This window comes from Chlamydotis macqueenii, chromosome 3 (genome assembly GCF_036417535.1).
Source record: "Chlamydotis macqueenii isolate bChlMac1 chromosome 3, bChlMac1.mat, whole genome shotgun sequence".
Taxonomy (NCBI): domain Eukaryota; kingdom Metazoa; phylum Chordata; class Aves; order Otidiformes; family Otididae; genus Chlamydotis; species Chlamydotis macqueenii.
Window position 1 is genome coordinate 45,462,067 of NC_141558.1, and position 23,327 is coordinate 45,485,393.

General features: G+C 35.3%; 1 protein-coding gene across 2 annotated transcripts in view; it reads right to left on the minus strand.

Moving 5' to 3' along the window:
* ASCC3 (activating signal cointegrator 1 complex subunit 3) overlaps window positions 1-23,327 on the minus strand; it is a 276,330-nt gene that overhangs the window by 208,226 nt on the left and 44,777 nt on the right. For both annotated transcript variants that reach the window (XM_086743241.1, XM_086743242.1), the window contains exons 5-8: window positions 21,585-21,705; window positions 18,638-18,845; window positions 17,737-17,878; window positions 17,042-17,167 (exon numbers count right to left, since the gene is read on the minus strand). In XM_086743241.1, the coding sequence (XP_086599367.1) occupies window positions 17,042-17,167; window positions 17,737-17,878; window positions 18,638-18,845; window positions 21,585-21,705 (597 nt within the window). The remainder of the gene's footprint in view (window positions 1-17,041; window positions 17,168-17,736; window positions 17,879-18,637; window positions 18,846-21,584; window positions 21,706-23,327) is intronic.

Genomic DNA, 23,327 nt, shown 5'->3' on the forward strand with positions numbered 1-23,327 from the left:
TCGATAACAAAGTGTTTCAGGGAGATTTTTCCATAAAAGCCACTATTTCTACAGCACAACAAATGCACATAAATTTTGTCATCCAAATAGACACATAGGAGAGATTTGGATTTCAGTGACACTACTGTAAACTCAAAAGCATCTAATGACAAGAGAATTGTTCCAGATTATAGCAATGAAATGGAGATCAGAACACAGCCTCCTCTTAGAGCTTTCTGATGCCATTTGTGAATTACACGCAAAAATTACCTTGAAGTATGCAGCTAATAGGAAAATAGCAAAAGGAAAATCAGTGACAGCTGTGGCATTTCCTAAAAATATTAGAAGCTAAAATTATATGAGGATAGAAGGTTGAATTTAATTTGCTCACATTTCATTCATATCAACAGTATCAAATAAAAAGGGTTCCTTTCCTTTAAAATTTAAAAATAACTTAACGCTATACAAAGCTAAGAGCATGGAAGAGTGAGAAAACTCCACAAAATTTAAAACATTTAAAATGTTTTTACTCTTAACAGCAAGGTTCATCTGGACTGCTATGTACTGAGAACTCCACTCCACCCTGGCTTTTCTAGATGGAGCTATGAGGAAACTGATGTTTAGACACCATAGCCTATTCTATAGGTTTTGGTGTTTTTTTGGTTTTTTTTTTTTTTTTTTTATTCAGAGAACACTCTCATAATTTCTTATGCTTGTATACAGCTAAAATAGACTCCTAGCTCTGCTGATGGCCTATTGCTCCTTTAATTTATTCCCCTGGGAAGACACAGTGCATCTCTTTAAAAGGAAATCACTGTTTGATGCATGCTGTCTCAAATGCAACTCATTCAAAGTTGATTAACCCTCAATCAAAGGGTTAATACAAAGAAAAACCTTTTCTAGTTGTTCAAGAATGTAGACACTGCAAGATAAAGGAAGAAACCCAACAAATAAGAAGTAAGAATAATAAGGATATAGCTAAAGGAATTACATAAGTTGTGGCCATTGGTGAGAAAAAAAAAAAGTTGCTTTACCAACACACAGCATAAAAAGTGAAGCACTTTTATGCAACCAATATGAAACCATTTTAGCTAACTTTTTCCAAATAAAGAGAATATGACATGATGTTAAGGTAAACACAGAAACTACTTTTTGAAAGTTGAATTCTTGCATGAATTGCCATTTCTGAAACAGTTGGCAGGATTTTGAAACAACTGCATTATATAAAGAGAGATGTAATTAGTCGAATAAAAAAATATTTCTAAGCAGTAACTTGTGTTGATGAGGGCATCATGAACACAAAAAAAAAGTGTGACTGTTGCAACCAGCCTAGACAGAAAACTGGAAAATCTAGTAGGGATGGAGAGTACTAACAGAAAACAGCATTAAATAGGCCAAAACTGGGAAATGGTGACTATAAGGAAGAGATAGACATTAGACAAAAGAGATCAAAGTCCAGACCCTCTCATAGCACACAGACTTAAGTGAATGATAATGTGAATGATATTTATGGGTCAGGATAGACACAAAACTTTCTAAAGGGCTGCATCTGGGCATTTCTATTCAGCAATTCTCAGGATTTAGATTAATGGAAGATCAAGACACTGAAAACTACAGAATGAGAAAAACTGAGAAAACTGGTGAAGATAGTTCTTGCTTTACAAACAGCACTACAGATTTAACAGATATTTCACATGTGCTTTGAAAAGGATACATGCTGCAGGTTACAATTGGACTAAACATTTTGTTTTGCTCCTACAGTAGCTATTGATATGCAAAACAGTCTTTTTTTTTTTTCTGATGTAGGCAAATTACTGATGCAAAACTTGAGATGCATTCTTACTTAGCTTAAAGATACATTTGACAACAAGTCAGAAAGTCTCCACCTAAGGTGCATGCATGGCAGGGAGACAGTCTCATGCTTAGAGGTCCAGGACAAAGGTCCACAGATATCAAAAGGAAAGGGAAGAAGCATCAGGAACATAGGAAATTAACTCCTACTCTCAGATGACTCAGAAAAAAATCCCCATCCTTTTCAGAGTCAGGGAACAAAAGCAGAGAAGAAGGAACATTGGCACAGAACTTTCCTTCATTATATTATGTTCAATTTTAAGTAATTCCTCTGAATGGCTAAATGAAAACTTCTTCCTCTATATTTTGTTTCCTGCAAATGAAAAGTTCCTCTTTCCCTTCTCCAGATTAATTTCCAACATGCTACAGAGGAAATAAATGGTTTCTACTATTATTGTTGTTATTGTTATTATACAAAGCAAATCTAGTTATTAACATGAAAAGAAAAAATAACTCCACTTTTATTTGATGTGTTCAGTTCCAAAATTCTAACTGAAAGATTAAGTGGTAGGGTCATTCCAAATTTCCAATTATAATTCTGAAAAAGTATTTTGTTAGAATAACATACAAAACACACATACACAAAACTTATTTCTCATTTTAAGAGACTTTACATTACTTGTTGCTCTCTATTGCTCTGCAGACTCAAACAAGTACTATTCTTCAACATTTTAAAAACGTCCACTATACGAGCAGTTACCGTGTGATCTTAAGTTTAATGGAAACTGCAAATCTGAGATGAATAGTCTACCAGACACAAAGTCAATCTTTTAGTCACATAGCTCCTCTATCCCAAAATCTTTTAAAAACATTTAAAACTATTTGATAATTTCTAACTGAATCACTTGATGGACAATCTCAGTCCCATTTCTATTACTGAAAAACCTGGGATATTCTTATCCTAAATAAGAGATAAATCTCTCAAGGTCAGTACTGAAACTTGAATTACTGAAATTAAAGACAAACATCAAAATCAGACAAACTATAATTTGTCTAAAATACTTTCAGTGAGAGTTAATCTTTTAAATGTTACAGCATATGAGAATTAGCATGCGCTTTCCTCAATTTTTGAAAAGTCTTACTTTGAGATTACATTTCTTAAAAATGAAAAATAGTTTTAGTCTTGAGTATAATTTAAATAAGAATTTAAAATACTATCCTTTATTTCTCTTAAAATTAAAGAAAGATTACTCTAAGAACAAAAGCTTGCCTACAGGTATGCTGTCAAAGTAAAGCAGGCTACTGCATTCTTCTACCACACTGGTACTATGAATTTCCATTGAGAAATGGCTATCCCCTAAACAGGACGCAGCAGAAGCACATTATTCACTCTTGTCTTAATTATCAGAATAACTAAAACTACTTTGATTTATGTTCATTAAAAACTTAACAGATCTCTCTATATAAGTCTATGTTCAGTCAATAACACAAATGTACCTCCCTAAAGAATGAAAAATGAAGATTTTAACAAGTTGTTTTCCCAATTTAAATATTTCACTTATTATCATAATTTAATAAGGTCAACAAACATAACAGATGCAAAGTCACCAGGTAGATATAATTTGATTTCAAATATTACAGTGATTAAGTACAAGGGAAAAAATGCCGTGAACCGGAAAGCTGGCTTTCTTTGAGCTACATGCAGCTGCACTGTGGCAGAACCTGTCTACCTGAAATGCTTCTTGGACTTTTATTGGTCATTGGTTTTACTCTATGAAATCTTATATATGAGTCACTCAATTTTACAATCCATCAAACATCATGATTTGGAGCCTAAATATTGTTTTCCTTTGAAAGCAAATTTAAACCTGTCTTTAAGAGAGCAGGACAACAGCACTTCATATTATTATATACTTTTAAGTATAGATATGTTCCAGTATTTTTATCTTTAAATAAGCTCTAATTAATTAAGTTCCATTTTATGCACATGAAGGCATTAGTTCTAACAGTAGAATGAATATTTAAATTGTCCATGTACAAGCCACTTCAGGATAATATTTTCAAAGTATTTAGCTTGCTCTTAACATATGATATAAACTATTTCTCAGAACAAGTAACAGAATACTCTAAAAAGTGATTATACTTGAAACTAGTAATAATTTTAACATAATGGTAAAAATGAAAGAATGGCAAACAGAACAATATTCCCAGGATAATAACTATTGCTGTCATAATCTTTCTACAACTCCATTTTCTTCTCTGTTTCAGTTAATTTCATACTACTGCTAACCAACAAGGCAGTGTTGTTTTACAATATAGACGTTAAAATGCATTTCCTTAAATTTTACAAGTCAATACTGCAAGCACCATCAGTCTTTTTTTTTTTTCCTACAAGAACACAGCTATTTTATTCTCCCTAATCCAAACTAAACCAGAAGCACTCACAGAAGTTGTTTTACTTAATCTACCATAGGAAAATAAAAAGTAGGTGAGGGAAGATTAACTTTTCGTGATAAGGTCAGCAACGTGTGGGAATAAGCAAAGTATCAAAAGACAAAATGTACAACATTTAAAGAAAATATTTGGGAAATCTGTCTAAGGACTTCTGATTGTAAAACATATTTCTGTGTGTGCATTATCATCCATAACAAATTAAATACACTGTGATGAAAAAAAGAAACATACACTCTCACAAAACCGCTCAAGATCCATCTCTCAAACTAAGTCAAACGACAACTGAAAACCTGCTTCTTGGTAGCATAATCTCTTCCATACTGACTGCATCCTTTAGTAAAACACTATGCACAGTGTGGCTGAGACTTTCGGCTGCCATATCTAGGTTTGCTTCTGCTAAAATAAAAAGCTTTCACAGACTCCAACTGCTCAGACATGGTGCTCTTTCGCTTAAAAAAAAAAAAAAACAACAGATTTTTTTTCTATTTCTTAAGCATTCAGAATTACTTTCACTGGTTGAATCTTTATACAAATTAAAATCCTGACAGGTAAGAGCAGGTACTTTCTTAGATTACTTCTAGTTACGGGCAGATGCATCCATTCCCACAGTGTCTCAGCAGGTGCTTTTCAGCAGCTGGTGCCCTTTAGTGGTTTGCCTTTGTAAGTGGTCCCATTAGATTTTCAACCATTTCAGAGGCAGCACTACACAATATACACACACTTGGCAGCTGTGTAGAAAATGAAAGAGGCTTAACATTTTATTTCAATCAGATGCAGTCAATTTTACCTCATGTTAACATTAAAAAGTGCATTTTCCTATTCATATTTACTTTCTGCAGGAAAAGGAGCGAGCAAAATCCAAAATAACTGTAAGAATATGCAACTCTTACATGACAGTATCTGCCAAATATTTTTCAGCAATTTTTGCCTACTATATCATACACAGCCATGTTAGTTTAAAGAACAGACTAAAAGAAGTCAAGTTCCCTATGTTCACCAGTACAGATATTCTCAATATTAGACTTTAACCCACATTGTCAATTAATTTTCTTGACTTCAAACTTGTACTGCCCAAGAGATAACTCAGATTTTACAACCAAAAATGTTGTACATTGCTAGTACTTAGAATAAGCAGAGTATCTATAAATGAAGAGATTTGTTTAAGTTTCAGTTACAACTTCACTAATGAAAGGACATTTGAAAATACTACTCTATATCCACAAGGATTTTTTCTTGGTGCACCTACATTTATCAGTGCTTTACACATATGTTTTCATTACTATCAAGCCTTTGAAAACAAAAATGTGCTTAAAAACACAACCCAGACTGACACAACAAAGAGCACATTTATCAATTTTTCATAGCATCCTTGCCACCCTCAACATTGCCACTGTCTTAAACGTGGCTTGTTCACATAACACAACTGTCAAACTTTTCCGAAGACGTTAAAAGGCTCTTCTATAAGTATGAAAACAGATAAGCCAACACCAAAACAAAATTAAGGTATAACGTATTATGCAATGTACTATCCTAATAATGTTTAGAAACTGATGTTTAAAGAAAAAATACAAAAGTCCTGATAATCTTAAAAAGAACAAAAGGTTACAAAAAGACTACAAAATGTTTTCAACTAAACCATGACACTAGGACAAAGGCAACTTAAAGAACAAAAAAACCACATCATATTTTAAGCAGTCAGTTTTAAGACACTACAAGACAGGAAAAATGCATTATTAGCTGAATAGCAAGGAGAAGCCTACTAGCCAAAAAGAAAAAGATACTTTTTCACCTTCGCAAAAAGCCATCTGAAAAACGTGTGTAGATGAGCTAAGACAGCACATATTTCAAAGGAAATCTTCATTCAGCATGATTCTAAAAGAATCAAATTTGCCCAGTGTCAAACCAAAGCAAATAAACTGTCTGAGAGCCCACCAAAAGAGAGGCTTGTGACAGAGATAGACACAGGACATAATTTTGGAATAAGAAAAAGGTTACGCTGCAAGTTGTTGCATTGCTTGTTTTTTTTTTTAAATCAGGGAAACATTGTGCAATCTGAACATGTGGGTGCAAGTGGTTATCTACAAATTTCTCCAATAATCCCCATAACGCAAAATTTTTAGAAGGTATCTGCATTATTTCCCCATTCTTATGGGACAATAATAAAAGCCTGTTTTCATTATACTTCTCTAGTGAATGTTTTTCCAGTTTCTATAAAAATAATGTGCTTTTAAATGACCACATAACAGTGATTCGATCTACAACATCATACCAAAAATAAAAGCCACAGCATATGAATACGCCAAGGAGAACATAGATTGAGCAAATACAGGCTTACATGTGATCAGTTATATAAGGCCCAGCTCTTAAACTCAAGAGTGACCTGATGTATTTGCTTCATTTTTACCTTCATTCCTTCCCATCCAAAAAGAGCATTACTTCCACAACAGTGGATTGACACAGATTATTTCAGTACATATGGTCTGCTGCTTTTTGCTCTTCAAAAAATCTGACCTAAGATCACATTTCAGTTCTTGTCACTTTCCAATTATTCATCATCTTCACCTTTTTTGCATCCTATGTACATCTGTATAAGGGACATAGATTGGCTTGACTATCTTTTTTTTTTTTTGCATACAGATATTTTTTTTCTATTTAAAAATAAAAATGTAAAAATCTGGGAGGCTGAGGGAAACAAAGGGGAGGATATTAAAAAGAGTGGTGATGGGTCTGTCAAAAAGCATCTGCTACTTTAAAAATTAAGTATGCATTAATAGGAAATATATACACACACACCTTCCCTATATACGTGTTGTATACACATGTGTATATATGTTTTACAAATACATTTTAAAATATCTAAAACTTACATATTACTGTCTTTTTTATGTCTGTGATAATCTTAGACTAAGATTGGAAGAAACATCATGGATAAAGGCAAAGACTCCAGTCATGTCACACCTGCCTAACACAGATGTTTCACAGAAAATAGTTTAAATTTCTCATCCTGTGTTAAGAGACAAATCCTCCCAAAGACTATAATAGTGTCAAATAGACCTTTTTGCTGAGTCAAAAATTTAAGTTTTCAAATGCTAAGGGTATATACCACAATCCTTACTGCCAGGTACCACTGCATTTCAAAATGTGTGCAAAATAGCTCTAGAAGTTATAAAATAAAATGCTCTGAAGGAAACCCATGAAATGTCTAAGAAATAAACATGTCCAGTACTGTGTTCAGCTCTTAAGAGCTAGCACACACCTGGGATGCGTACCTCAGGAAAAGAAGTAGTACTATGGGTTTTGTCAGAAAACAAAATGTCAATCTTTATTTCTTGCTTTCTTATTTTTAGAGCAGCCTTGGTATCACTATCCCTGATGACACTTCTATTTCTTTTTGTGTTTTACTATCACTATGTTAAGAAAGATAATTGTTATCCTTAGTATACTACTACTATGATAGTTCATTGTTTTCTCTCTCATTTCAGCACTGGTATAAACTCTTATTCTGATGTTCTAGGAAACCTACTTTATATATTTTGATACAGATTTCAGAGATACAAAAATACTCTAATTTCAAGAGAAAGTAGATACAGACAGAACTATGTTTAGAACGATAATCTCAGATTACTGGATAAAATCTTCCATCTTATAATGCATTTCTTGTTTACTTATTTATTCTTTTACTATCTACTTCCTACTTTCCTAATCTTGCCCTTTGGTGTTAGTTTTCATCTTCTTCAAGTCCTGGCTATTGGAAGGTGGCTGTAATCCTTGATCCTCTCAAGCTTTGCTCCTAAGAACTCTGCCTCGCTGGAGCTGGGACATCCATGTGCCATGATAAATCAAGGAATTCAGACTTTCACATTTCATTCTGGAATTGATTCAAAGTTGTACTACTACATTCATAAAGCCTTGCTATCACTGTGGTGTACTTGTATTCCAATTATCACATCAAGTCTCTCTCCCTTTAAATTATTTAGATATGTTTTGTTTTAAAGGTATTACTCAAAATAAATCAAGCTAATAATCTAGAATGCAATAAAATTATACAGTTGAACAAAAAAAGGAGCATCTTACTGGCAAAATAATATTAGTACTTAGAATAATCATAGAATAGTTTGGGTTGGAAGGGACCTTTAAAGGCCATCTAGTCCACCATCCCTGCAAGAAGCAGGGACATCTCCAACCAGACCAGGTTGCTCAGAGCCCCATCCAACCTGGCCTTGAATGTTTCCAGGGAGATGGCATCCACCACCTCTCTGGGCAACCTGTCCCAGTGTTCCACCACCCTCAGTGTAAAACACTTTTTCCTTTCATCCAGTGTGAATCTGCCTCCTATTTTAAAACTATTACCCCTCCTATCACAACAGGCCCTGCTGAAGAGTTTCTCCCCATCTTTCTTGTAGGCCCCCTTTAGGTATTGGAAGGCCACTATAAGGTCTCCCTGGAGCCTCCTCGTCTCCAGGCTGAACAGCCCCAACTCTCTCAGCCTGTCTCATAGGAGAGGTGCTCCAGACCTCTGATCATCTTCGTAGCCCTCCTCTGGACTCACTCCAATAGGTCCATGTCCTTCTTATATAAAGGTTTTACAAATCCAGAAAAATGCTATTGTACCATTTGTAGTATTAAAGTCTATATTAAGAAATTAAGAATACTTTTCAGAGATTTATCACAATTTCTCTTGCTGAAAATAACTAGATATGATATCCTGAATGCTGAAGAGATATCTAAACAATGAAGCATATTTTTAAAAAACATTACATTCAGTGAGTTATATTCAAGTATAGCAAGTGTCTTCCAACAGTGAATTAGCAGCCAGCAACAGAGCATATGTTTGCATTTCTCCAACTTCAGATTCCGGGTGAGTTTTAAAACCAGAATACCACTTTACAGGTTGCATGTCATAGCAACAGATCTTTTTGATGAGGAGTTAATAAACTATTTCTAATAAGAAATAGGATTTTCTTAATGGAAGAGATGATAATTTTACACAAGATAGACAATAAACTGCTGGTTTGGCATGAAGCACATATTTTTACATGCTTTCAGTTAAAGCAACAGTATTTAAACAACACAATGCACAAAAGCCTCAGCTGAGGCTAAGTTAGATAGTCAAACAATTTGATGCGGAAATTTTAAATATTGCATCTGGGATTCTAAAGTAATGATAAAAATACTCATTAACTCACATACTGAAGAAAATCAAGCCAGAACTCTTAGGCTTTAAGATTAACATCAATGTAGAATCTTAACTCAAATATTCTTGTTAACATTCTTTTGCATATATTCTACCTTCTTTGGACCCCCAATTCATGAAATATGAAGACAGACTGCAATTCCTAATATACATTACCAGCTATTAAAACCATTGTATCATGACCTACATGGATTTTTTTCCTTGTCTTAAGTTGGGACTAACAATTACAGAACTTGTAAACTTTCCTCAGAGCAATTTTCCAGTACACTTCATTGGATAAATGACAAGATATCAATAATATTAAAAATATTTGAAAAAAATATTCAGTTCAGCCAAACTGTCAATTGCTGTTTGAAAAAGAAGCAACTAAAATATACACTAAGATCAACTTTGAAATAAATGCTCCAACATTATGGATGTGAAAAATGTAATTTATGCTAAAACATCTGTACTCCTATTCAGTAGACATACTTTGTACAATTCTAAAAACAATAAAACATTACAGGAAAAAAGGGAATATTGATTTTGTAATAATTCCTTCACATAATGCAGAGGAAAAAACACAAGCATTTCTTATTTAAACCATTAAGTAGTGCTAGTAAAAGGAAATGGAAATAACATGAAACAAAGAAATAAATCCTACCCTGAACACCCACTTTAGGTAAAAAGCCGAAGTAATTTTTCACCAACAGCAATTTGTTAGATAAAACCTGTTTTTGCAGTCTTGAGGAGGAACTTTCCCTGACCTAGGTTTATGACTTTAAAGGTACATTTATTTGGCAAAAAGGCTGGCACAAGAACACCTTTATAGTAAGTACAAAAAATATATTTCAGTAATGGTCAAGCTGCATGTCAGGCAGCCAAAGCTAATAAATCTAAGCTTGTGCTTACTCCATTTTAAAAATTCTCATTATTGAAACAATCTAGCTAGCATGCCGCTTTTACAAGTAATAGTACCATAATACTTCAGACTGAACTGGTGTGACCAACTAGCTACTTATAAGCCACACATACTTGTACTGTGGTGAAAACATAGCTCTCCAAATAATAATACATGCCAAGAAAAAAAATATCTACCAGTGGAGTTGGGGGTGGGATTTGCTGCCTTGCAGTAAGGCAAGAACCCCCCCTTCACAACTGCTTCTGTGGAAAGCAGTGCATCCTTCTGCCATGGAACTCCAGTGATCCTCTCGAGCAGCAGCATAGCACCCGCTGTGTAAATCACTAGCTCCTGCTCCCAAGTCAACAAGGGTAGGAAATAAAGAACATGAGATGACATAAGGGGAGTTAGACTGTGGCAGGAGGTGAAGTAGTTCAGATCATAGTGTAGAAAAGTAGGGGTGACAAAGCAGAAAAAGGAACAACACGGACCGTAGGAGAGCACTAATACCAGCAGTTTATGACAGATGTTACGATGTGCTTTTATGGCTGCTAAATTGTGAGAGGTTGGCCAGCCCTGATCTTGTATTTGTTGTGCATAATAGGACTAGGTAGGAATGGTAAACACAAAAATTCCAATTTTTGTCAGTTTGTATATCATGAGTTTCATCTCAGCATCTGGATTCTTCCAGGCACTGATTCCGTGACACTTTAGAAAAATCTGGCTGTGGAATAATTTAACTAATCATGAAGTTAAACTCTTTAGAAAAGCTCTAATCCTTTGCAAGGAGGCTCTAATTAAACTAAATACTTGCTTCAAAAGTACTAGCCATAAGATTTCAGCTAATATAGCACCAAACCTACTTAAAACGTGTTATTTCTTCATTCTGGAGTGCAGTGGAAGGTGTATCCTGATTACACTGCCAATACTATAAATAAGAACCTCTTGTTAATGCCTGTGCTAGTGTAAGGCATTGCAGCTCCCTTTGGTGTTGGCTCATAGAAATTTTGTCATTTTGCCTTATATTTGTAGAAAAGAAACAAAAAATGAGCCTACACATGTTTAAAATGTGGTTTGTTATAATGAATATTTAGAGGAATACATTTCTCTCATCTCTTCTCAACCTATGTTCACATCAACTTAAGGAAATGAGAAAAATGTAAGCAATCTGAACTAATACTTAAAAACATTTAAAATGAAAGATTACTTCAGCTTACATGATCCAGGGGTTTAGCTTTTGGCTAATAGTTCAAAATATAAATGAACTCCTTATCATAAACTCAGTTCTGACCTTAAGAGCTTTGAAGATTATATTTAATAGTGTATTCTGCAATATGCACGTTATACGGTCGAAGAGTCCACCCAAACTGTTGACAATGTGATCAAAATCACATAACTGATGAGAAATAGAGTCCTTAAAATGACTTTTGTGCAAATGAAAACATACAGACTAAAAAAGAAAAGAAGTTCCTATGACACTTCAAAAATTCTTCTATTAATATTCAGTTGAATGTGAAACATTTTTTTGAAAGAACACAAACTAGCCCATTTTAGACTAACTTTTACCTCCTGTCTTTTAAAAGGAGAATTAAAGGTTAGTTACACTTTCTGACAACTTAGTTTCACTACCAGCATTATGTTATGCCTATACCTTACAGATTCTCTCATAGACCTCCTTGGTCTGTTGAAAGACAGAGGTGACACAAACCGAAACCGGCAGCTGAACAACAGAATTTTCATCTGCTAGCTAATGTGAATATTAAACTGAATAATGAAGACTTTTTGTCTTTAGTCTCTGCACTAGTACTGACTGTCACCTCTGCTGCCCATTTCAATACTTATGCTACTACCAGCTGCATTTTCTGAATGCAGTGTTAAATGCACTTACTTAACTATACATGGCTGACCTGGTTCTGGCTAGGATAGAGTTAATTTTCACCTGAGCCAGGAGAGGAACTGGAGCTGGTGGCACCTGTGGCTGGGGGACACAGCTGGGATAGGTTACTAACTAGCCAACAAGCTTCCATAGTTTACACAAATTGGCCAAAGGGCTCTTCCATACCCTGTGACATCATGCTCAGTACATAAATGAGGAGGGTGCTGAGGGAAGCCTCCTGCTACTTAGGAGGGAGCTGGGCATCAAGATCCACTGAGAGCTATTGCACTGTAAATTATGGGCTTAAGTATTTTCTGTTATTGTCGTGGGGTTTTTTGTTTGTTTTCCATCTCTGTTTTTGTTTCCTCTTGTTCTCTTAAGCTGTTTTTATATCAACCCATGTGTTTTGCCTTCTTTTCTTTACTGATTCTCCTCCTTCTCATCCCACTGCGGGGGGCAGTGAGGAGGAAGTAAGTGACTGTGGTAATTTAGGTGCTGAGTAGGGCTAAACCAAGACAATAGCACAGCTTCTCAGACTGTCTTTGTACATTCCCTGACCCACTCTTGTCAACATGCCTAATACAAAGCATTATTTATTTTGTATTACTACTATTCTTCTCACGCTCTTTCTTACTGGCCACATTTCATAGTGAGGTTTAATTATTTTCAGTCTTTTGGGAAAATTAATACAGCTCAGAGCAAAGGTACCACTGGAAATTTTCAAATGAAGATGTAGGACTCTTCATATTATCAACGGCATATAAATTTCTTTCCCTTAAAAGGAAATCTACACTAGCCATTAAAAAACTTTCAATAAATCAAATCTAAATAGAAGCACACTTCCTTCTACAACACAATAAAATAGAACATCAGATGTACAGTAGTACTCCTCCTGACTACCTACCCTCTCCACACTTGGGCAAGGTAGTTATCAAGTGAAGAAGAGCCCAGAAGGTCCAGGAAACTTCCTAATTGTGCAGAAATTGCTGTGCTCCATACCTGAAGCAATGGCCTGTCTGTCCCACAGATGTCCCTCAAGTTTCAAAGAGGGCACCTGTTTAGAAGGAAAGATCAAAATCTTCTGTAGTGCAAACTCATTTTTATTTCTGTCATCTAGTCATAGCTTCACATAACAAGCAAAAGAAAGCTGGACCTTACAGAACAGAGCCTATTATTACAAAAAAAAAAAGGATATAGAAAAAGGACATTACTGTCTTTTATCATTATTGTGTAGGCAAAGTAGTTCCAGAGAGGTTACCAGCAGTTTATAATAGCTGGCCTCTTCCCACTAGGCTGACACCTCACAGCTTTACGAGCTGAGAGAGGACATCCTTCAGAAGATGACTTCCTCACTGCACTGAGCACCAGGAGCTCTGACCTGCCCCACCTCTTCCTCCTCACAGTGGCTCTCAGGGAAATTAGAACTTAAATGCTTAAGCCTGAAAAACAGTCAGTAAAACCGTTCTTGGAAAGTAGATAAGTGATCTATTTTCTGGATGTAAAAAGACAATTTTACAAGGAGAAACACGTAAGAAAACCCAAAGCATTTGTTTCTTTGAATACCAGGATTAACCTATCTTAGTATCTGAGGCAGGGAAACAGCCAGAGCTGGCTCTCGGCAAGGCAAGAAACTCAGCAAAGTGTAACAGAAATGGGACTGGTGAAATGGAGAACAGGAGAAAACTGAATGCATAAACTCAAGGGAAGAAGAATACTTACCATTTTAAACCCATCAGGATTTCTCCATAAAACAGCAAGTGCTTGAAGGGCTGTGTGATATATACTGTTGTAACAGCAACAATAGACCATTTGGTTGCCCTGAGCTTTTTTTTCCTAGTGACCTCTATTATTATGGGCTGCATGGATATTGACTTATTAAACAAAATGAGTACCAATTCAATACCTTACAACAAAACCCTACTATACTAATGGCATCTCATAATAGCCAACAGTAGCAAAACTCTCAACTTCCTTCTGATGCCTTTAGATGCTGCTATTAACTATCTACTGTTACATTTATTGCCACCTCTCCTTGCATTGCAAATGTATCTACACAGAGATATAAGAGAGCTATCTTAAAAGCACCTGTATATGCCAGGGAAAATGCTAAAGAACTTAATGTTGCTGCTTTTGCTTACACTAGTTCACCACAAAAACATAAACCACACTGACAGAAAAACTTCCTGCCCTCTAAATTTTAAGCACCAACTGAGATTTTACGAGCTTAAAGATCTAAAACAGCCACACGGAGAAAGTAAAGAAAGTTTTGCCCTATCCAAGATACTCACATCTTGACCAGGTATAACTTAAACAATACACACATTGGCAATTTCAGAACCTATCTGATTGAGAAAAAGGTGTTATTCAACAAGATTCAAATCTGCGAGTCTCACTCATGGAAAGAAGAATCTGACAAGTCCTGCAGTTGAACAAATTATTCATAAATCCATCATCTTTTGTTGCAAACTGATATCAAAGTTGGAGGTGGGAATTCAATAAATAAATATGCAAGCATTCAAAATTGTATTTGCTGTTGACACTCCTATTGGATGTCCTGTAATAGGAGACACACAGAAAAGTTCTAAAGAAGGTTGTTTCTACTTCAGGATTGTCACTGTAAAACAGATCACTGTAAAACAGAAAAGTATACCTATTGACAATACACAACCTACAAAGGAGACTAATTATTTGTGAAATGTGTATAGCAGATGCATTTTGCAACATTTATTTTAAACATTATATGTGTAAAAATCTGCAAATCATTTCTTTTAGATATTTATTTTTCTGTCTGAACTACATTTTTCTGAAAAAAGTTAGTGTCTCTTGAAATATTGGTACTTCTTGCAAAAAGCTTACAGATTAATAGGTAATATTTAGCTCAGGAGAAAGACATTTCATTGCAAAAAGCTGTCAGGCTGAAAATTGTCATATAAAATGTCACATTTTACAGCTACATTTGTCAGTTACTTCACAAAGATGATATTAGGTACTGCCATCCAAGCATTCTGCCATCCAGAGGGACCTTAACAGGCTGGAGAGGTGGGCCCATGCAAACCTCATGAAGTTCAACCAGGCCAAGTGCAAGGTCCTGCACGTGGGCCAGGGCAATCTCAAGCATAAATATGGGCTAGGCAGAGAATGGACTGACAGCAGCTCCAAAGAGAAGGAATTCAGGATGTTGGTCCATGAGAAGCTCAACATGAGTTGGCAATGTGCACCTGCAGCCCAGAAAGCCAACTGCATCCTGGGCTGCATCAAAAGAAGTATGGCCAGCAGGTCAACGGAGGTGATCCTCCCCCTCTGCTCTCGTGAGACCTACCTGGAGTACTGCGTCCAGCTCTGGAGCCTCCAAAATAAGAAGGCCGTGTACCTGTTGGAGTGAGTCCAGAGGAGGGCCACGAAGATGATCAGAGGGCTGGAACACCTCTCCTATGAGCACAGGCTGAGAGCATTGGGGTTGGTCACCCTGGAGAAGAGCTTATAGCAGCCTTCCACCACCTAAAGGGGGCCTAGAAGTGAGCTGGATAGGGACTTCTGACAGAAACATGTAGTGATGGGACAAAGGGTAATGGCTTTAAACTGGAAGAGAGTAGGTTTAGATTAGATACAAGGAAGAAATTCCTCACTGTGAGGGTGGTGAGGCACTGGAACAGGTTGCCCACAGAAGTTCTGGATGCCCCATCCCTGGAAGTGTTCAAGGCCAGGTTGGACGGGGCTTTGAGCAACCTAGTTTAGTAGACGGTGCCCCTGCTCATAGGAGGGGAGTTGGAACTAGATTATCTTTACGGTCCCTTTTAGACCAAACCATTCTATGATTCTATAATTTTAAGTAGAAAATAATAGATTTTGATTCTAAAATTAAACTGTCTTCTGTTCTAAAAGAGTTAAATATTTATGTAAGGCATAATTTTTACCCAGAACCGTCAAAAAGTGCTCTGGGTAACCATACTAGATTTAGATTCTCTTTTCCTGTTTTCCCACAGCGGAAAAAAAATGGGAAACATTTTTCCATGCTGTATGCTGCTAAAAAACTAAGAAGCACAAAATACCTTCTTCATATGCACATACAGCTTGTTCTGTATTTTCCTGCTGAAATCAATGGCAAAATCTTCCATTCATCAACAGATTTGTCATATACAATGAGGAGCGAGCAGGTACATGTGATGGAGTACTGCAAGTTCTATACTGTAAATACTAATAACAAATTTAGTTCCCTTACCTCAGCTTTTTCACTGTTTCAGATCAAAAGAAGTTAAAAAGTTAATGTTTGTTTTACTTGCATTTTCCTCCTCTGCCCTCTATTTTCTATCATCAAAGTTTTGCTAATAATGATTCACCTTTTTCTGCTTAAAGAAGCATTATTCCAGAAAGCTTTATACTCCATACAGCTTATAACACCATCACTCAATACCTCCACAACTGCATCATACTATAAGACAAGTCTCATGGACTGCAAAATAGTTCTGTGCAGCCACAGCCAATCTGCACAAGTCAAGGTACAGAAGCCTGGGCTCACATCTCCATGTGGTTTCGAAAAAGAGAACAGAATTGCCATAATCTTTTCATTTTCGTGATCCAGATCACAGCTCAAAACCATAAGTAGTTGAACGGGTAATGCCAAAGGAATTGAGAATTGCAACTCATGAACAAGTTGTTTAGAGCAGGAATTCCTTAAATCTGAGTAATCATGAAAGGGATTATATCACTGAACTATATGCCCCAACAAATATTCTCAAAATTAGTAGCAAAGAAACTAAGTGGGTGCCTTTACACATCACAAACCACAGTATTAACTAGTAATCTTTTTGAGTTATATTTTTGTAATATTAAGTAAAAATTAATTTAATCTTTGAAATGGTTTACTCACCTCATCTAAGTCTTTAATATAAACAATTTTCTCTTCAATACCAATGGGCATTGGTTCACTATGAGGGATCTTCACCTCTTCATACATTTTATTGTTTTCTCTCTGAACTGACTCTGGTAAGAACACCTAAAACCATATTACAGGAAAATTAACTGAAAGTATGAAAACAGAAAGTGTCATTATGTATAACCCACTTTAAACAATAGTTCATCACTTTCTTTCAAAGAATGAATCCAAAATAAAAGCAATTCTCATGGACTAATTTTATGGATAGCACTGAACCCCCGAAACAGAAAATAATCAGTTTTACTACTCAGAAAATAGTCCCAAAAAGACAGAAAAAGATAACTCCATTTTATTTCAAAAGACATTAAGTCTAGAATTTCATAAAGCATCCATTTTGTTAAAGTCAACTCCATGGCTTCAAAAGGACAGAAAGAGAAAAGCAGTATTTTTAATGATTTAAGTGACCCTAGAAATAAAACCAAACACATTAGTAAAGAATGAGATTATTTCTTCTAGAGTCAGAACAAAAACAGAATATAAAGTGTTTAAAACCCTCTGCAAAGGAGCACTGCTTCATACATTGGACTCTGATAAGGAGGAGAATCCCTAAGGGAACAATGGGAACCTTGCTGCACATTATTCACTGGGAAAGACATACTGTTCAAGAACGGTCATGCACAAACACATACCTTTGCACCCCCAATGAATGCTGATGTTTTCATAGCTTCAGCTCGGGAATCATAAACATGTGGATAATGAATTTTTTCAAAGTCCATCTCTCTCTGTCTACCTAGGACCGGCATACTTCGAGCATTCAAAAGTGCTAGTTCTCTGTGGGTAGAAAAACAACTGCAATAATTCGGCCCATTTTAGGCAGACATTACAAAAACTCAGTGTGGTATACTGAAGTCAGAGCAAGAGTTGCAGAAATTTAAGGCAAAACACCATTGCATAAAATAATTAACAAAGGAATTTTACAGTGTTGTTCTCTGGCATCAGTTAAACCAAGTCCTTACAACACACTGTTTAGATAAAAATTAGAAGTAGAATCCAGTAAGTGCAAGGCTTTCCCAAATGCAGTTTTGCCTCTTTTTAAGCAATACAGCAACATGTACTCACAGTTAAATACCAGTCCCACTATATTTTTCTAAATAAAAAATACAACAGCTTATTTCCTCCTTATCCTCTCCCTCCTCTACTCCTCCCACTACCTTTAGCTGACAACATAGAAAATAATACCCATTAATCTTGAGAGGAAAAAAAGAAGATAGTGCTGATAGATTTAGTACAGACTTCATAAATCTTAAGCAAGTAGTGTGCATACAGAAACTAAGAAAGATAGCCTGCTCCTCTAATCTGCATCTCCAGCCCACATAGATTAGATCAAGAAGATTCTCATTAAGCAGATCACTGCTTTCTTTCCCTGAAAATTAGGTTTTCATAACAAAAAAAAATTTACACTTGTAATAAAACGTGACTTGAAGTCAGAATCACTTAATAACCAAAGCAAACTAAAAGAAAATAAACTATTATGATATGTTGAAATAGCAATTACAATAGAAGCATTTCTCAACTTCTGGCATTTATTACCTTTGCATCCGCAGCTCTTTGGGATCAAAACACACTAGACCGTCTCCAGAAACTTCTCCATCTTCCCCAGCTTGTTTTTCTTTTCTGGCATTTCGCTTTTCTTCCCGACGATATTGTTTCATTAATAGCTTTTCTTGTTCTGACTGAATTGTAACTTGACAACCATAATTGGGCTTTGTATTTTCTCCTATAAATCTCTTGCATTGTTCTGCAATATGATAACAGGTATGCAACTCCATAAGTGCTGGATTCTATGTTTGTTTTCCCCATTTTTCCTCTAAAGATGGGTTGTTTTCGGGGTTGTTTTTTTTTTTTTTCCTTGGGGGTGGGGCGGGAGGGGTGGTGTATGTGTTTTTAAAGCTAGCTTTACTTAGATGACTATGCAGCAGTTGGCCTCAAGACATCTAAAAGAAGTATCAGCTCATGTCCCAGAAGTAGGATGTTTAAAGTAACCATTGTTAAGCAAACAAAAAAAAAAAATCTTCACCCCAAAGCAAGAGGATGGACTAGCAGCAAAAATAAGAGCTTTTTCTTTCTTTTCTACTTTTATAACTTCATGAACAGTGGGAATGCCATTTATCTCTCCTCTTACAGGTATACACTGGTGACTAGAATGGTGTGAAAACAGATTAAACAGGCTGGTTTTTTTAAACAGCTTCTTCACATAACAATTAGTGTATATTTACTAGATAAAATTATTGTACTGAGATCATACTCACAATGTAATTTCCCTAAGCAAGTGAGAAAAGAAATCTTACTCTATACAACCACAAGGACTCCTTCCCTTTATGTGGATAAGCAGCAAGATTGAATCAAGAAGAATCAGAATCACAGAACAGTTACAGTAAACAATAAATCTAGGGGTCACATTCAAAAAAAGGTCACATTCACCCTTCTGAGGCCATTACTGGCCAAAACCAAAGGCACAAACAAATCTTCTATATGCGATGGAGATACTTGTTCTGTTTTTAACTGTACCAGTGTTTTTAAACTTCTATTTTCAAAATTCTGCAAACAGATTATTAGTTGATGTAGGTTTGACTGAATATTATATACTTCAATGATGTTTCATATGTACTTTTGCAGTCCAACTCTGAAGCTGAAAACTTGAAAACTTTTCTCATCAAATAAACCCACTTGACTGATGTTTTGAACTATTTGTGCTGCTTACTTTTCACCTACAGCAACAGTGAAACCCCTACGCCTCCCACCATGCATACTGGATAAGGTGACTATAACTTGTTAAATTGTATTGAAAAAAATCTAATAAACTGACAAGATCTCCACATTAAAACCATCATGTCAGCTTTACCTGTATCTCTATTGTATTAAAAGGAGACAACAATGGATGCTATTTCCTGACTAAACTTAATTCAGACTGAGCACACCAGGGCAAAGAACTGTTACTTGATTTGTCTGATAAGCGTGATCAGCTTTACTGCCGTGGAAGTAAATTACATAAGAAATAGCCATATAATCCAGCATGCTACAAAAATGCAGTACACGTACAGTTCCTTGACTTGTGCTTATTTTCTCAAGACATAAATTACTCAAAGCTGACTAAATTTCTGCAGACACAAATGATACCCTTCCTCAAATGCAATTCTGGAAAAAGAAAACTTTCCCATTAGAATTATCATTTTGATCAGCTTAAAAGAAAAAAAAAAAAGCCTTATTAAAATTAATAAACTGAACTCGGGGCAGAGCATCTTCAATCTCAAGAGAAGAGACTTCTCATCAACTTCTTTACCACAGTGAAAGAAGGGCTCTCCCATAAGTGAAAAAAGCATACAATCAGTAACGCTTTCTTATTTTCTCAAAAGCACAACACTGAAAATATTCTTCCTCCTCATTCTAGTAGAAATTCTGTGACAGATTTTACTGATGGCATAATAAGCAATAAATTAATAAAAGCTTCCAACATACTACTTCTGCTAAACGAGAAGAAAATATTGTGTAACTAAAATCTGCACATAGGAGAAAAACTACAATAGTTCAGTTTTTACTGAATTTATTTTAAATTTTTATTTATTCAATTATTTCAGGAGGGAAAAAACACCAAGACACAAAACCTTGTTATACTGATAGCAAGACATTCCACTTTGAAATCATGAGTAGATAAAACTAAAGATTGTTCTCTTTAGTTCTAAACACTTGCCAATATAACATTTAATTTAAGGTAAACATATTTAAAAGGTATTATTTGCATTTTAAAATTATTGTGAGGATACATAAGTCCATCATGACTAGTTTTATTCACATTTTTCTAACTCCATATGCTGTGACCATGCAATGGGCTGCATGGTGCTATGTCCATGTAAGATTTATTCCAAGTCACAACGTATTCACAATCAGATTTATTTTTGTCAGAGGCGAAAGTGAGAAGATCTGTTTTTAAACAGCAATTTGTAAAATAGATTTTAAAAAAAATTACTCTGTGGAGGCAATTTATCTTATAAAAACAAAAATCACAGTATAAAACCTGAACCTCTTTTTTTTCCCCCCTCATTTATCCATCCTTAAGTTTCACTTTATTTTTTTGGGAAGTGGTTGCTACTGTGCTTTTTCTCCCCAAGATCTACATTTGATGATACTACAGAAGTAGAGAGTAAGCAGGAAAGCAGATGAGGAAAAACCGAAGATCAACTTATTTCCAGAGTAATCCATTAAAATAGATACAGTGCAACAGTTAATACATTTTAAAATTACACATCTTATAGGTAGATGAAAAATAAATAAATGTACACAATACGTATTTGTTTCCTCTGTATAACCAGACAATAATTTCTTTGTTTAAGCCCATCTAAACATTCCTCTCCACTCCTCCTTTTTTTTTTTTTGTTTGTTTTTTAAACACACATAGACAGTACTGTTGTTTGAAATATAACTGAACAGTTAGAAAACTACTTTCTATCTGGTTTGGAATAAAAATTTTGAAGATGCTTACCTTGCAGAGTCTGGAATCTGTTATCATTTGGACAAGTCAAAGATCTTCCCAGAATTAGAGATCTGTTCTGTAGGAGTTTCTCTATGAGTTCAAAACCTTCAGGGCCTAGCAGTTCAAATAACTACAAAGAACACAAAGTCATAAGTCATTGTCCAAATTAATGTAGATTTATAAATAAGACTGCAATATTTAAACAAACTAATGAACTTCAACTCCAAATAATTAAACCCAAATGGTATAATTGCTAGTATTCTGCCAGATTTTCAATTACAAAAAGGAAAAACTACAGAAAGTTTTCAGCTGGAAATATTTTAAAACTGTGAATTTTGTCTATTAAGTAAAACTCCATTTCTCTTACAGATTCTTTCTTTATGGTTATTTACATAAACTATGCTGCAAATTTATTCCTCCACAATCTAAGCAGATAAATCAAGAGAACCGATGCTTTCTCATAGAAGTCAGATAAATAGGAAGCTATTCCCATTCCAGTGAACAAGAGATATAGCCTACTGCATTTTCACAGTCACATCCCACAAAAAAAACCCAAAAAACCAACAACCCAACCAACCAACCATCAAAAAAAGCACAGTGGGAATCTGAAGAAACAATTAAGACAATACTAGTATCAACTCCAGTCTATACCACTTGCACATACAGTGCTGTGTGCATGAGTGTGTGTAATTTAAACACATTATGTAGGTGATGGTCCACCACAACAGAATTCCACACCAATAAGCGCTCTTTTGGCCCAAGGATTCTCTAACTCAAATGATTCTCTAGTAGCAAGTTTGATAAACACAGTTTGCTATTTAAAGTTCCCTTTTCCACATAATATTGTTTTTAATGGAAAAAAAACCCACTCAAAACACTGAAAGCACTTCCCTGTTCATCTTACCTATAATTATTTTGTCAAAAATCAAAGCATTAGAGTAGAGCAGTAAAAAGGAAAACATGGCATTTTCTCCTTCGTGCTCTTTAAGTTTGCTGCTAATATTATTCATACAACTTCAGGTATCAGGTAAGAATAAAAGTTATGATGTACTTTGTTGAGATGTTCTATGGAAGAGTAAGCCTTCAGCACTGTAGGATTCAAGTATTTCTCTTCTAACTATAAAACGGAGAGAGGTCTCTTACTGTCCTGTATTTAATTTGCCAGCTCCTTAATAGAGAGTTTTTCTGTGGCTGTCTCTGACTTCTGCCCTCTGAGAACAACTTGAAATAACTGTGCTGCCTCTTGATATATTTGCAAAATTTTGAACAGTGCCAAGGGCATCAGATCAATGATCCCTTTTTTCAGGCCAATCTGTACTTCACAATATAAGCTGTCATTTAAAAACTGGAAAAAAAAAAAAAAAAAAAAAGAAGGGTACTCCTGGCCCTTAGGGTTTCTATGGTTTGTGCTAATTAGTACAGCGATGGCAGAGTTTGTAGAAACCATGAAATAGCAGCTCTGATATGTAGAAAGTCTTGTATTTCTTTCATTAGAGTAACCAATGATGGCAAATTGGAGAAATAATTTAAAAAAAAAAAAAGAATGCAAGAGATGCAGACAAATAGAAAATTTTGTACTCAGAACGACAGAAGGAACAAACTACAAAAATATAGGACAGGGAACTGCTGCCTAGATGTCAATTCGGCTGTCAAGGATCTCAAGCTATGATGGATTTCCTTTTATCCGGCCTTCACTAACAATGATCATTAGTTCGTGTCTTTTACATAGCTATTCACTGTCACTTCACTGCC